Source organism: Myiozetetes cayanensis, unplaced genomic scaffold (genome assembly GCF_022539395.1).
Source record: "Myiozetetes cayanensis isolate MyiCay16 unplaced genomic scaffold, myiCay2020 scf10, whole genome shotgun sequence".
NCBI classification, from domain to species: Eukaryota; Metazoa; Chordata; class Aves; order Passeriformes; family Tyrannidae; genus Myiozetetes; species Myiozetetes cayanensis.
In genome coordinates this window covers 32,770,306-32,786,292 of record NW_026086605.1, presented here as the reverse complement: position 1 = coordinate 32,786,292, position 15,987 = coordinate 32,770,306, and the positions used below count along the sequence as shown (strand labels likewise).

General features: G+C 41.1%; 1 protein-coding gene across 1 annotated transcript; it reads left to right on the top strand.

The window, feature by feature from the left end:
* Positions 1–1,482: 1,482 nt before the first annotated feature.
* Positions 1,483–15,827, top strand: LOC126634908 (phenazine biosynthesis-like domain-containing protein). Its single transcript, XM_050305795.1, is given in 10 exon segments — positions 1,483–1,979; positions 3,232–3,256; positions 3,259–3,330; positions 4,907–5,005; positions 5,295–5,404; positions 5,556–5,585; positions 5,686–5,774; positions 6,898–7,070; positions 7,671–7,733; positions 10,871–15,827. Coding segments are annotated over 10 exon segments (858 nt in total). The 5' UTR covers positions 1,483–1,895; the 3' UTR covers positions 10,984–15,827.
* The last annotated feature ends 160 nt before the right edge of the window (positions 15,828–15,987 follow it).

Below are 15,987 nucleotides of genomic sequence, written 5' to 3'. Positions count from 1 at the left end.
GGGGACTCAGAACCAGAGTCACTTGGTCAGTGTTTGGGGCCTTGGACAGGTGTTACCATCTTCTGTCTTTTCCATGATGTGATTATCCCTTGATCAGAGAAGGCATAGCATGAAGCAGGAGGGGGAGCTCGTTTCGTTCCTGTGAGCTCCAGGCTTGAGAGCCACCGAGCAGCTCCCTGGGGAAGGGATGAGACATCTCCTGGCACTGCTGGAGCGCAGGGACGGAGAGGAGCCCGAGCGGGAGGCGAGGCACCATCCTCGGGCACGCTGCCAGCCTGCGGGACGGGAGCTGGGGGGGCTTCAACAACTTGGGGGCTGCCCTCCCTTTACTTTTCCAGCAGAGCCCTCTTTTTTGGGGGGGATGTACATACACCAGCGGCATTATTAAAGGAACGCGCTGCCGTCCAGGGCAGTTTGACTCGTTCTGTGCCTGCTTTGGGGGTGAGCAAAAAGGGTAATGGTACCTCCAGATTGGAAGGAAGGTGCAGAGCCCCACAGTGGTTCTGCAGTTTACAGGATGTGAAGGGAAAAGAACCGTCACTTGATCGTGGTGCGAATACAAGGTTCTGAATAGAAGGGGCAAGGGGTGGCAAGCTTTTTGTGCCAGCACATTTCTTTGGACCAGCCTTATGTAGCTCCTCCCACACCGAAATCTGTTTGAGGACAGAAGCAGTGCAGCAAACTGATTGTGTGGAAGCAGCACTTTCCTTCTTAGCTCTTTGGAGTATCCCATTCTGTCTCTCTAGTAACGAGATTGTAAAATCAAAAGTTTCCACCTCCAGTTCGCACAGAGAAATGTGCCGGGAGAAATCTTGTTCAGAGTGCTGCTCTGCAGCTTTTAATTTAATCAGCCCTGAGGATAATTAGCCCTGAGGATTATAACTGAGGGATTGCATGTTTCCGCTTGAGTGGATTTCAGATAGGAGTTTGTATAAGGAAGGAGAAGGCCGTCTAAATCTTTCTGTACTGACACTGTTTTTGTTTGACAGTAGTGACAATTTCAACTTCGGATCTGCACTTTGGATGGTGTAGAGAGCGTCATTTACTTCTTTTTCGAGTCCACATCGCCATCGTGTGGTGTTTCCATGAGAGGTGAAAGCGTGCAAGCAAAAGCCAAGAGGTTTCTGTCCTGGCACCATTAGTGAGGGAGTAGTTAGTGCAGGGCTTTCAGTTTTGGATCCTGGCTCTGGAAGAGCTGAAAGAATATGATCCTGCATAAAGCTGGGAGGGAGGGCGAGCGGTCTCAGTGTTGGCTGTGCAGTTTCCAGGCTGCCAAAGGAGAGCGGATCCCAGCAGTGGCTCGCTCTTCCACCGCCTCCTCTGCGGGACGAGCCGCGCGCAGGCGCGGGCTGCGCGCGCCCGGAGGTCGCCTCACGCCGCCATCGCCGCCCCCGGGGGTGGCGCCGGTCGTGCCTGGAGTGGGGGAGTGGCTTGAGGTGTCCCGCTCCCTCGGCGGGGCAGGGAGGGACGGAGGGAGAAAGGGAGGATGGATGGGAAAGGTCGCGCGGTGTGGGCTTCCCGCGTCTTCTCGGCGTCGTAGTCAGCCCACGGCACCCCTGGAGCCGGGGCAGCTCCTGCCTGTCCCTCAGGTGCGGGGCAGACCCGACCGCCGGGAGGGCCCGTGCGGGCGTTCGGGAGCTGGTGGCGAGCGGTGCCAGAGGGAGGCTGAACTCTGTTTTAATTTAAAATACCAGTGCAGAGCGCCGGGGCCGTGCAGAGGCTGGGGCCGTGCAGAGGCTCGGGCCGCGCCGGCGCTCGGAAGGGACGGGATGGATCCGCTGGCTCCTCCTGCCCTCAGGGAAACATTAACTTGGAGCTCTGCTGTCGTTTGGAGTAGAGCAGGTTAGAAAGCACCTTGGCGGGCACAGCCTGCGACTGAACAGGCTGCCACGACAATGCAAATCCCAGTTTTTACGGTTGATGCCTTTACAAACCAGCCATTTTCTGGAAATCCTGCGGCAGTTTGTCTGCTTGAAAATGTAAGTGAAAAAAAAAAAACCAACAAAACAAACCCAAACAACTGTTTCTTGAGGTCCTGCAATGACATTTGCCGTTGTGTCCTTGGCCTGAGGACTCAGCACTGTGTTAGACTTCGCTTCCTTCAGTCGAGAGCGCTGCTGGGGGGGATTGTTTGCTGTTGCTCCAGAATAGAGAGGACTTAGCACGGGGGTGCTCCTTTTGCGTCAGAACGATGTCACACAAGACAGACACCCTTTGGATTTTGTGTGGGATCTAAAAAATATCTTGTAATGAATATACTGGATGTATTCTCACTGAATAAGTTAAGTCAAAAAGAAATGGCTTAATTTCTTAAGAATGATTCAGAATGGAGATTTTGAAGGATTCAGGATGAAGTTTTTGAAAAGTAATGCCGTAACACAGAATCAGTACTCAGTAGTTTTTGACTGAAGGATTGAACTGCATTTTTTGGGTTTGGTGTGGGTTTTCTCCCTTTTTTTTTCTTCATTTTTCCTCTGTGGAAAGAAAGAGGGGTAGTATGAACCTGGATCAGTCTTTCACTGTTATTGACTGAAAAGGCTTAGTTGTTAAAGGAAATAATCAAAGTTCGGAGGGCAGATTTTTATCTCTCAGAGGTTGAACCTGAGCAGGTCCCCTTAGACCTTTGTTTCATTTGAGTCTCAGTATTTTGAGGATCAGATTCTCAGTCCTGGGCAGTCAGCAGAACTGTGGGGAAAGCAATGGGCCAAGGGCCAGGTAGAATGTTCTGCACTCTCTGGGGCTCGTGTATCTTGGGATCAATGTTCACTGGTTTAGATTGACACTGGTTTAGGGCACTTAGTGAACTCCAGCTTTTGTGTTTGGGGTTTTTTTTCAGTTTCTCTCTTCTCAGGCCCTCCCTACTCCTTGTATTGTTCTTGTTTAAGGAGTGGTAGGGAGGGCAGGGCCCTTAGGGCTGATCAGCCCCCTGGGATGTTCCATCACTGCAGAGCTCATGCTGGCAGGGATATTTCAGAGTTATAAAAAGAAAGTTTTAATTAATTTTAGGGTATGTTAATAATGACTTCTCAGTGTGACTTTAATTACAACTTAAAAAAGGTATTTGTGTTTCTGGAAAGACTGTGTTAAAAGGTTTTTTTTACTCTCAGTATATTGAACTAAAACTGAGTCTGTGTTTTGCAATAATATCAAATGAAATTATCGTATATGACAAAAAGTTTGATTCTGCTTTTTTTGTTCTGCTTTTAATTGGATTTGTTGTTTCATCATTAGGAGTTGGATGAAGCTTTGCACCAAAAATCGCAATAGAAATGAATCTTTCAGAAACAGCTTTCATCAGAAAGCTGCACCCTGGAGATGACTTTACCAAAAGTGAGTGGTTCTGTTTATCCCCCAAAATATCTAACAAGGGAATAGGATGACACTTCTGGATACTTTTATAAGGAATGGTGCTAATTTGTAACACAGCAGAACAAACCCTTGGAGTTGTGATGTATCTTGAGATCATAATAGGACTATTGCACATTAGTATTTGTGCTCAAAATTTATTTTACAATATACAAATACTCATTATTCATAAATCACACCATTTGTTTTAGTGCCTTTTACTAAATGAACAAGTCGTATATAGAGTCTCCAACAAATGCTGTGTAGAGATCCTTCCATTAACTTTTCCTTTGCTACTAAAAATCTCCTGAGATAATTCCTTATTATACAAGCAGAAGACTAGAGATTGAACACGCTCACTCCATGTGCACAGGACTGCAAAGTAAGCGGAATCTGGTTGGGCTGTTCAGGGAATCATCACTGGGGTAACTGATGTTTGTTATTTGGGTTTGACACAAAATCTCATAAGATGTCTGTGGATGTTGAAATGAAATGAAACCTGCATAAGATGCAGGTTTCCAACAAAGCTGGGAATTCTGAAGTGCCCAAATCAAACCCATTACCTACTGCCTATGTGATTGGGTTGAGTGGAGGGAGTTGACTGCTGTTTGTTGGTAGGACACGTGTATAGGATGGGGGAGGAAATGGAGAGACACGAGGCAAGACAGAAAACATCAGACAAATGCAGAGTTCATTCAGGCTCACTCTGTGGATTAGTTTTCAGCTGAATCAGTTTGCTGAACCTGCTCACTTTGCAGCTGTGTGGTGCTATGAGCCAAGGGCCTGGAACCCCAGTAGTCTGGAGTTTGATTTGGTTAAGGTGTCGTGTTTATCATCTCTGTCATTTGATCAATTTGTTCAGGGAGTAGGATTTTGTATAGTCCTTGTAATTAAAAATATTGCAGACACTACTAACTATATGGTTACTCCTATTGTTAATAGATTGGAATGTGTTTTGGGGTTAGACTAATTTCTTGAAGCAAGAAGTGATAATACTTTTCATTTTTCATGTTAACACCTTGCCAATGTTTAACACATTTATTGATTTTCAAGTCATCCATATGTAACAGTTTATAAAACACCAGCTTCTTTATTGTTAAAATGCTTTTGATCCTGATGGGACTAGTTTGTGATGTGAGACTCACGCAGCTGCTGGAGAGGTGCACAGTTCTTTCAGAGGAGTTCAGTTCAGGCTGTCACAGTTTGTTGGGTTTTTGGTTACCACTGACATCTCGGATGTCCCTGGTTTCTGGCTCCCCAGCAGCACCAGAGCTGCTCCCCATCTCAGGGATGTGCCTGGTTCCCAGGCTGGAGGCAGATCAGGAGCATCCTTTGGCTGCTCTCCTTGTTAATAGTAGAGTCCAGTTGCTGACCCGATTAAAAAGTGTCAGCTGTGCCAAAAATCAGTGCAAAATGGGTTCCTAAAAGTGCATTTAGGACCAAGACAGATCATAACATCATTTTGATTAACTGGAACATCACCACTCTATATATAAAGTGTGGAGATAAAAGGAAGAAATGGACTCTTGCACCTACTGATGCTGCATAAACTATTTTGCAGGTTGCTGCTTTGGGCTCAGGTGGTTCACCCCAGCCAATGAGGTTCCTCTCTGTGGTCACGCTACACTGGCATCGGCTGCTGTGCTGTTTCACATTCAAAGTATGATTGCAATCTAGATATTTTATATACATCCAACATTTTAGAAAGTTTACTTGTAAGTGAGATCTGTAGTTTCTACACCAAAGGCAACTAAATATTCAGAACATTTAGAGGATACACGTGGAGACACCGCTGGTGTCTCGTACAACTGCTCTGTCATTATCTGGCTGCAGTCTGATGCCTACAGTGCTTAATTAACCTTTTCTGAATGTACTGAGCTACTGCAAGAGCTGTAAGACTTTAGATTCCAATTCTTGTGTTTGCTAATGTTGCAATGTTCTGTGTCTAGAAAATCCAAATCCAGTTCTCACATTTGTGACCCTGAGCGGGGAATTGAGAGCCAGACAAGTGAAAGATCACATTGTCCTGGACTTGCCACTTTATACAGCCTACCCCCAGGTCAGTCCAAGTTTTATTCCTGACAGGCTTTCAGGGGAAGTGTGTGTTGATGTTTTATGTGTATGTAAGGATATGTGTCTGTCTGTAGTTGCATATAGGCATACATATATATATTTTATTTTTTACAGTGCTTTTTTTTTCTCTTCTTCAGGTACTTGAAGAAGTAGAAGAATTAATAAAGGTAAAAAGAGAATCTTTGTGTTCCCCAAAAATGTGAAGGAAACAGCATTTCATGTTCCAGTGGTGACATTTTCGTTTGTCTCCTTTATGTTTTCCACCAGGCAGCAGTTGGTGACATGAGTGTTCAAGATGTCCGTTACTCTCCTGACACAAAGAAACTTTTGGTCCGTCTCAGTGATATTTATGAAAGGTGTCTAATGCTTGTTTGTGGTTTTGTTTTTTTTTTTTTTTATAAATCAAGAGTGCAGAAATTGGGTTGTCTTGTTTAACCTCTGTTCCTTACATACTTAGGTCCCTTATCTAGTTTTAAATCAGGTGGAGATTAAAAACTGTAACATAAATTTCTATATTAAATAGTTATTTAGTCTTCTACTTTGAGCTTACTGAACCTGCCAGGGTGAGTAAGATCAATCTGACATCTGTTTTGAAGAAAAGGAGGTGTAGGAAACAGTTTTAACCATGGCGTGTTTCCCCCTTCCATCTGAGTGTGAAATGATCCAGTGAGCTGGCAGGAAGTTGGGAGTCCTGCTTAGATTCAGAGCCCGTTGACAGAATGCCAGGGATTCTTGCTGCCAGTGGACTGTAATCTGCTTTCACATGCTGAACAGCATTGTAAGTAGCTTTGTAGAGAAAATTCCGATTCAAATTATTCCAAAGCATTTGTGAATCTCATAGAGCTGAATGTCATTGTTCATTCAAGGATGATTTAGATATATATTGTGGAAACACAACTTCTTCAATCAGACCAAGTTACTACTATTACAAACTTGAAGTTTGGCCTAACTGATGTTTAAAGATTGGGATAAGGGGAAGATAGAAATAGATGGAAATGTCCTCATGTGAGTACTTATTATTTTTACTGTTTGAAACTTTATTTTGCAGAGAGGTATCAGACAGTTGTAGATGCTTTAGAATGCCATGAATGGCTGAGTGGTGTTATTTACTTGCTCCCAAAGGAGGTGGAGCACTTACTTTGCTTGTTCTATAGTGAGGGAATATTTCTTTCAATGACTAAAAGATTAAAACAAAAGTGTTTTGATTTTTTTTTGGTATCTGCTGTTCCAGGATGCTCTGTTTTTAGAAATAAATAGAAAATGCATGGCTTGAGCTTTTTTTATTCTGCTCACTTAGAGAGTATTATATTCAGGATGATTTTTGTCAAATAACATTGAGAGGACAATGTCTCCTCTAATATTTTGGTGCTGTTTGTGAATTGTAGAGAAGATAATTTTATAGGTTTTTTTTTTTTCAGTACTTATAGTCAGGTAAAATGAAGAATATGGGCTAATAAAATTTTATAATTCATATTCGAGGTCTGTGTTGGAAGAACTGCAAGTGAGTGCACAACGCTTTTTGTCAGCTGAAAAGACAGGAAAGGTGAAAGGGCTCATCCTCACTCTTAAGGGAAATTCCAGTGGGAACGGCCATGATTTTTACTCCAGATATTTTGCACCTTGGAATGGAATTCCAGAGGACCCTGTTACAGGTGTGTGTGTGATAAGCAACTCTTCCTTTTGTTTCAGTTCAATCAGAAGGTTCTTACTAAGCTTCATGAGTCTGTTTTTGTTCTTTGGAGTCTCCTCTAACTTAGTGTTTCATGTGGACAGCAGGAGTGTGCTCATTCAAAGGAAAACTTTCATGACTGATGGCAACTGATTCAGAAAAAATCAAATCATCTTCTTGCTGTCATTAGGCCAGACATTCCTGTGTCTTTTTCAGATCTTTTCCCTGAAGTGTTCCAGTTAGAGATGAGAGACTGGTTCAGTGTTGGATGAGTATTGCAGTAGAAATTCATGTCCACCTCCATCGGTGTTCTGGTTTTTGTGTTGTCTCTTGTCACCTAAGCAAAATTTCCATTGCAGCCAGAGGATGAGGAAGTAATACTGCTTTATTGTAAATAATGGCAATTATAAAGCCTTAAGTTCTCTCTGCTGTGCAAACTCTTAGTTTTGTTTGTTTGTTTGTTTGTTTTTTTCACTAGACACACATGGCACTTGATTTATGACATTTACATTTTGCCTGTGCTTGCTCTGTAAAATAGTGATTGTAATTGAATTCTGTACTTTGTTTTCCAATTTCTTTTAAGGATCTGCTCATGCTGTTTTAAGCAGCTACTGGTCAGAAAAACTGGGGAAGAAAGAAATGCTTGGTAAGAGAAACTGTTTTATGGCAAAGCTGCCCTTTTATGTAAATCCGCTCACTAGAAGAGACAAAGTTGCATTACTACAAACTGCAGCACTAACTCCCTGTCCATTTTCTCAATATGAGTAGAATACTCTGTCATATTTTGCATGTGAGGTGATCTTTGATAAATTGCTTTCTTTCCTACCCACGGACATGGCAAGTCCTGCCCTCAGGGAGTTGCAAGTGTTGTTTTCTGGATCTTAACTCTCTGCAGATGGTTTTTGATTTCAGCTTTTGGATTTTAGTTCTCCTGACCTTTCACCCCAAGTGAAGCTTGGTGAAACTCAGGTGATGTTGTTTATGTGTTTTGATTGGGTTTTACTTTCCTGCTTGGTGTTTCTGGGTTACATGTTGGGTGTTGGGAACAGGTATCAGTATTTTCATTAACCACATGTACTTTCCAGTACACTTAGAGCAGTGTTTTCCTTTCCCTTCATGTCTATTGAGACCAAAACAACTCATATAATTTCTGTTCAATTTTGGAATTTTCTTGAGAGTTGTTCCAGATGAATCATTTCACTGGCTTTTTTTAGGAAACTTAGTAGCTTCTGTAATATCCAATACTTTTTATTGCAAGAATAAAGGAATAATTTCTTCCATAAAATGAAGGTCTGTTAGTTCCCAAACAGATTACACATGAAATAGTATAAAAATGAGAAACAATAAATTCATTGTCAGATCTCTCTGGTTATTGTGACCTCTAGGAGGAGGCTACAAAGAGAATTTTCCATGTGAAATACTTTATAATCTTCATTGAAACTGTGTACATGTCCCTGAATTTAAGCTACTGGCTAAATCAAGTTTCAGTATCAGTCCTTGCCTTTCTTTCTGATTTGAGAAGTGTCTGCAGCGTTTACAGTCTCTTATATCAAATGTGTAGACTTTCCTGTTTGTTAATGAGTGCAGGGTATAGCAACTATCTGTGTATCCAGCCCTTCACAGGGTTTGCACATTTCTAAGGTAACGCTTATAAATGTGCATAAGGAATTCCATATAACCAAACAGATTGGCTTCCCAAAATCCAAGGAAAATACTGGGGATTTCTTGAAATATATATTATTACAAGAGTGGCACTTTGTCCTGAGTTGATGTCATTCTGATGACACCATGAAGAAAATCCGTCAGTCCTTAAACCATTTTGTATGCAATGGTCATTTAGCTCCATTTAGACTTACAAGAAGCTCCTCAAAAACAACAGGATGCTCTTAGGGTAAGGCCATTGGCTGACTCGTGAGTGCAGGGGGGTGATTCTGGGATAGCAGCAAACTCAGCTTCACAGTCCCTGCGTCAGGTTGATCACAGAGGGATTCAGGGCACTGTGAGTGTAGCTGGTATGTGTTGTTTCTACTGTTGTACGTACTTGTTTTTAAATATGTATAAAATCTACATCTAGTCAGAGGTTTTCCCAGTAAATACAGACATGGAACGGACATGCAGTAACTTTGGGATCTGAAAGGTGAGTGCCCACCAGAGATGCTTGAATGTCTGCAGAGGCACTGCTGTTCCATGAAATCTTCTGGTTACTGAAATGTGCCCCGCAGGCCTGTTTGCTCTCAGATATAATGTGAAATAGCAGTGCTTCTGCTGGAGAGAAAGAATAGATCAAGTATTATTCTCATATCAGCTTGGCTAAACCTTCCTTTTGTGGGTTATTTTTTGTTTTTCATCTGCTTTGGAAGTTTCTTTAAAAATAAAACAGATGGATCAATATGAAAACAATCTGTCCTGCCATGAAACAGCCAGTACTGCTTGAACATTTAACAAGTAAAATAACCAACAAACCTGTGAAGATATGAAATAATTGATCTCTCTTACGTAAATCTGCTGTCACAAGGGTGTGGAAGAGCTTAGCTCTGTATCCACTCTTGGCAATAAAAATAGATCAAATTTAGCATGGCCTGGATCAAAATACCCACTGGAAGCATTATTGCATTATTGCATTCCTAGATGATGTTCTGACAAGTGAAAACCAATAACTGGTGGTTCTATAAATGGAAAAGAACAGAAAGTATCAATATAAATCTTTAGATAGGTCCTGTTGCCACTATTGTAGAGGGTCTCCTTTGCCTGGGAATCCAATATCCTGGTCAAAGAAAAGCTTTCTTATCAGCAGTGGCTGAGAAATAGTTTAAAGCATCCAGCATATATGCCATCTGTTAGAGAGCCTGTGCTTTACAGGGAGCTGAATTCAGTCTGTATCCAATCTATAAATTGTGGGGCTGAGAGGGAAAACGTACCCTTTAGTTTTGAACAGCTCCTGCAGCAGTTGGAAATTCCTTGAGCAAGGAGACTGGACATTAATACCTCTTCATCCATTTACAGCCTTTTACAAAAGCAACTCCATGTCAAACTCAAACCTTTTTTAAATACCATCTGAACCAGACCATTTTCTGATCAAGGAGTTGTACAACTAAAATGGCTCTGCTGAAATAAGGTACAGACTCCACAAGTGAAGTGAACATTATCATCCCACCTGGGTATGGCTGAACAGTTCAGGCAAAAGCTTAGTTCTGTAATCAATTACAAGGCTGTTTCTACTTCAAGTTTATCCAGTTGTATTAAATTATGTACTCAGGATTCTATAAATCAATGTCTGTTCCTGTCTCTGGAAGAACTTGGTGTCAGTTTGTGACAGCTGAAGCAGCACTGATGTTTCTTTCTAGACTTTTCCACTGCCTGTGTGAGCTTATTTACCCCTTAGCCAGACACATTCTTTGAATGTGATATCAGCTTCAGATGTTCAGTGCCAGTAAAATGGTTCTTCATTCTCTTGGAGATAATGCTTGGTGTTCTTCCTTCTGACGTCCAGAAGCTGTATCCTGAGGGATATCCCAGGGAGGGAGAACTCAAGGCTTCAGTTGGCTGCAGCACAGCAGCCTCACAGCTGGTGTTAAGCAGCAGGTTTGTCAGACTGAGGAGACAGGTCCAGTTGGAAATACACCCCAGCTGATCTTCATCCATGAGGACAGTTCATCCAGGCTGTCCCTGGTGCAGTGTCTGCTCTGTGCAGACAGAGAAGCCTCATTTCCCGCAGTTTTCCATGATTTTGAATCCTTTGTGACACACTCTGGTTTTTAACTGTGGGTTCTTGTTTCCATGCAGCCTTTCAGTGTTCCCGCCGGGGAGGGGAGTTGAAGATTTGCCTGCGCAGTGACGGAAGGGTGGACATTGCAGGGCAAACTGCTGTGGTGCTGCAGGGAAACCTGACTTTCTGAAGGAACTGGCACTGATCTCCCACACCTTCCTGGAACTCCTCTTATGCTGATTTTATCTCAGCTCTAGGCAGTGAATCCCCACTGTTGTCAAAAGTCTTTGATTCCTTGTAGTCCATTTTAAAAATGGCTTGCAAATACTTGTGATCTTCAGGATGCTGGGTATTGTTTTCTTCACTCTTAGTCTTGCCATTTCATTTATACACTGGCCTCAGAGGATGCTCAAGGACAGCTGTCTTGGTTTTCTGCTTTTAAATAATGCTTTTCTTAATTTCCAAATTCCATGTTAAAAGCTGTTACTGCTTCATGGATTGAACTGTAAACATCTCTGATTGATAAAATAATCAAACCTTTCCCAGAATCAGAATTTTCCATAAAATCTGACTTCATTTCTTTAATTTCTTTAAAAATATTTTCTCTACCATTTATTAAAATGACAGTCATGTTCATTAATTTACTTGAATTGAAATCTGAAAAAATACAAATAGTTTAGAAATGTGCCTTGTGGTTCTCTTTTATGAACAGTATTTTTGGAAGATGAATGGTATTGCGGTTGCTCATAGTGCTGCTGCTTAGTCAGTGCTTTTCTTTAGAGCAGAAAGATTTAAGAGATTGACACAGCAATGCACATAAAGCTGATTAAACTCTGAAAGGAAATTTTATTGGTTACACCAATGTCCATTACTTCTCAAAGACTGAAGATTTTCTCCTGTAAGTGTAGATACCCATTCTGGAAGAACTTTCTTCCTGAAGTGCTGCTTCAGATTTTGTCACCACAACATGGTCTTCCACTGGATTTATTAGGAATATTGAACTGTTTCAGTTTCTCCAGCTAAAAATTCTGCTTCCCCTTTCAAGTCACCTCTGTCCTAAGCTTTAGCCTCAGTTCTTTCTCTTGGCAGTATTTGAGAATGAAGTATTTTGAACTCAAAGGCGTTTTCATAATGTGGGAACAGCTGGATGTCAGCTTGTGAGAAATAAGGAGGAACTTTGTTGTGCCAAGTTCCCTTATTTCCAGTTATTTTGAAGTTCACTATAGCTTATCACTTACATCTTGCTTAAGTCCAAGTACCTGGAACCAAGTCTCTGTATCCTGCAGCTACACAGAATATACCAATAATGTGATTTAAATGCACTACTGAGGTCAAGGGTGAGGTAGCAAACAAAAGGAATCTCCAAATGGAAGTGCCCATTCTTCTCTGTTTAGTCTTGCTGAAGGTCATGGACCTGAAATCCTATTTATAAACGTGGCCTCATGAACATACTGCAAGAGTGCTCTGCTGTGTTTAATTCTCCTTGGTGGCTTATGCAGAGGCTCAGCCTGGCCTATAACCTGAGATGCTTTGGTAAAAAAAGACCTTCCTTAAGAATATGAATGAACTAAAGGGCCATTTGTTGTTCACCTATCCACATTTAACACATAGATGGCTCAATTATTTTTTTATTTTTCACTCTAAGAGGACTCATAATGAACAAGGCCCATAAATTTTAAAGATACTTATTATCTACATTTCCTGACTAAACCAGAATCTTTGCTGCTTAAAGCTTTTTTTTTTTTTTAATATAGAGTTCTACTTCTTTGTCTCTATTTCTTTTCAGGATAGAAAAATCACCAGAGCTCAGGTGGGAGGCTATGCAGTAATGTGTTTGTAATCAACAGATTAATTAATCAGCCATGATTTATTAATGATGAATTAATTATACCTTATTGTGCAGTTCTGCTGCCTAAATGGAGCTTTAAAGGAGTTATTTTATTAATCATCATTGTCTAATTGCAGACACTTACAGAAAGATTGCTAATTAAACATGCAGCCATATGCAAAACAAGCAAGGCTGCTGAGAGTGGCAAGAAAAAGAGTACTCATTTTCTAGTAGCAACTTTATTCTCTTGAAATACTGTGTAGTTGACCTGCTGATCCTAATTATTCACTAAGACTTGTTTTAATATATTGCACATTTTTGGTCAACAGTAGAGGAAATTAATTGTTGTGACAAATCCCATCTTTCCCGGTGCAAAAAAATAGGTTGTGCAAACTTCAAATGAGATTGTTTAGAATTTGTGTGGCCTTGTTTCATGTTTTTATGGGAAGGATTTGTTTAGTGGTTCTGTTGGGGAGGATTTGCAGAACTGTTTTGTGCTGCTCTCTTCATTAAGAGATAGAGATGTGTTGAACCAAGAGCAAATTATGTGACGGGAAACACAATTCCAAAAATTCCTGTGCTTGTGAGTGTTATTTATCATGGGAGTGTCCAACTGATCCCACAGCCCAGCCATGACAATTTAAATGCCCATTTGCTTATTTTACTCTGCAGAGGCACAGCTCCTGTGGGGGTCAGGAAGAAGGTACAGCCATGAGAAACGAGGCAAAATAAGAAAAAAATACTGAGCAACAGACACCATGCAAGTTTGCTGCTTTGGAAATGAATGTAGAGCTGAAAGGGATGGAAAGAAAATGGGAAGACTTTTTTATAATTCAGTAAGCCATTTAACAGATTTGCTTAAAGGATTCATGATAATACTTTGCATTTATTTTTAAGCTATGTAGATGAGAATAGGCAGAAAACATACATTAAAAAGTTGTTACTAAATTTGGAAACATTTGCAAGGAGAGGAAAGAAAAGATTTCATGAATGTGCACACAGCAAGAGGTCATAGAAAGGAGCCATGTGTTCCATAAGGGATGGAAGGGAAATTAGCAACAGATGAGGCAGTTATTTCTGGGAAAGTAAAGATTTCTTTGTCTCATCAGAGGTTTGTTCATCAGAGTGACAGAGGAACACGCTGGGAACAGAGGGGACCTTCCCAGAAGTAAAAAAAAAAAAAAAAAATCAACCCCCTAAATTAGAATTAACGGTGATGCCTGATCAGGTAAAATTAAATTAGTTCAATTAAAAACTGAAAAATCTGCCAATTAAGCAGTTTGATTCTGACATCTACTTTTTTCCCCCAGAGGAGTAAATCTATCATTAATTACCAGACTTAAACACAGACCAAGGGTTTTTTCTCAGTTGCTGAGTCACTGTCCTTTTAATTCCTAAAGTTTATCCCTAACCTTAATTAACAAATTCAAAAGAAGAGGAAAGTGCAGTAACAAAACCCAGTATATGACCAGATAGTCACACCAGAAGTGTATATGGGTTCTTTTCCCACGAGTTGGTTTTAGACTAAGACATTTAGATTTAACATCTAAAGTAGAACATGAAAAAACAAACATTTCTAACTCTCTTTGTTTCTTTAGTGAGAGGTTCACTATGACTTGCATTTTTGCCTCACTGACTGGCAAAGAAGGACATCCCTGGGTTTTAATGTTGGGATTACAGGGTAGATAAAATATATTAGGCAAAGCCAAGGAACATTCTCAAGAACGTTTCTGGAGGGAGGTTTGTGAGGAACAGTGTTGGCCCGCAGTGGACGTTAATGATGCAAAGCCAGTTCACAGGATCTGGGAGTTGGGTCGAGTGATGTTTGGCCAGAGAAGAGATTTTGTGGATTATTGTAGAGCTGGAGCAGAGTAAGGTGCAGCAAAGTCAGGAACTTGAGCTTGAATTCAGATATATTATCTGCTGAGCTTTTTCTGTGCCTTAGATCCAAACCAGAGGGGACTTGGCAGATTATACAGCCCACAAAGCTCAAGTCAGGTGGGAAATTCCAGCTGGAATTCTGGAATTTTTCTTTTGTTTCAGAAAGCCTTCTTTCTTCATAATTATTTATGGCTGTAAACAGAAATAAATCATGTTCTTAATGACCATGATAATTCCAGTCCCTTCTAAACAAAGTTCAGTGTTTTAAAAACAGCCTCTTGGACTATATTACATTTATTTGTAGCAGCTTTCTGAAGATGTGTCAGATTGACTTCAATATTTAAAATCACAGCCTCTTACCTGTACAACTTTCAGAAACGTTTCAGCAGTTAATAGTTAATAGCAACAATGATAAAAAGTACCCTCTTAATAACAAACTGCAGGCACTTTCTCAATAAAGTTACGATTTCAGCAGAAAAAAAAATGTATATTAAAAGGAAACACCTGCTCCGGTAAATTACTGTGTTGCAGGTACCAACCCAGGAGACTGTGCAGATGGTTCTATATTTGCAAACCTGACCTCATCACCCCTTCATCAATCTCTGACTGATTGGTTCTCTCCAAAGCAGAACACACTGTATCCCAAGGTACTAGAAGACACCTTTGAATTAGTTCCAGTCAGAATAGCAATTAATTGGTGCTTCTGTTCCCTTTTGGAAGTTCTTAACAAAGGATTCGGTTATCTTATCAAGCACTAGCACTGACTGAAAGGCAGGACAGTCAGTTCCAGGGAGAGCTCCAAAGGGAATTGTACTTCAGGAGGTGTAATCTTTGCTATGTTCCCTGCTGATGGGGAGGGTGGATTAAGTTGTGCAATGCCCTAGGATTTTGAGATGAACAAAAAGGAAGTGGGATCTAGATCCTTAAAACAGTGCAATATGAATTCATCACTTTTATCAGCCTTTCCTGCCAGCCAAGGAAAAGTAAGAGAGATCGCAAGTTCTGTATGTTTGTTTTCCCTCCTCTGTTGTTTTCCATCATCTTACTGACCCCTGAGACTGATTTTGCCAATCTTCTCTTAACTAGAAGAATTTTGCTTACATGCCTCTTCCAGCTGTACCTGTGCCAAGGCCTTGTGCAGTGTTTTACCTGTGTGCTTTGGGGGAGAAAACATTCCCAGCCTTCCCAGAAAACAACCTTGCTGGAAGAAATGGAGACAGGCTGGTGTTGCCTGGGCAGTCACACACGCTCCTGTTCTGTCAGCCATGCTCCTCAGAATTCAGAGGATGCCAATAAAATATTTGGGTTTGTTTCCTCTTCATTGAGCACTTTGCATTTTACAGCTTCTTTATTCTCTGAGTGCCTGAGATGCTTAAAGGCTTTCCATTCACCTCAAAGAAGACACGTGCTTTTGCTAGAGGTTGGAGAGTAAGGGCAATGAATCTGCATGCAATGTGCCAGGATTATTCATAGTTTCAGACTCTT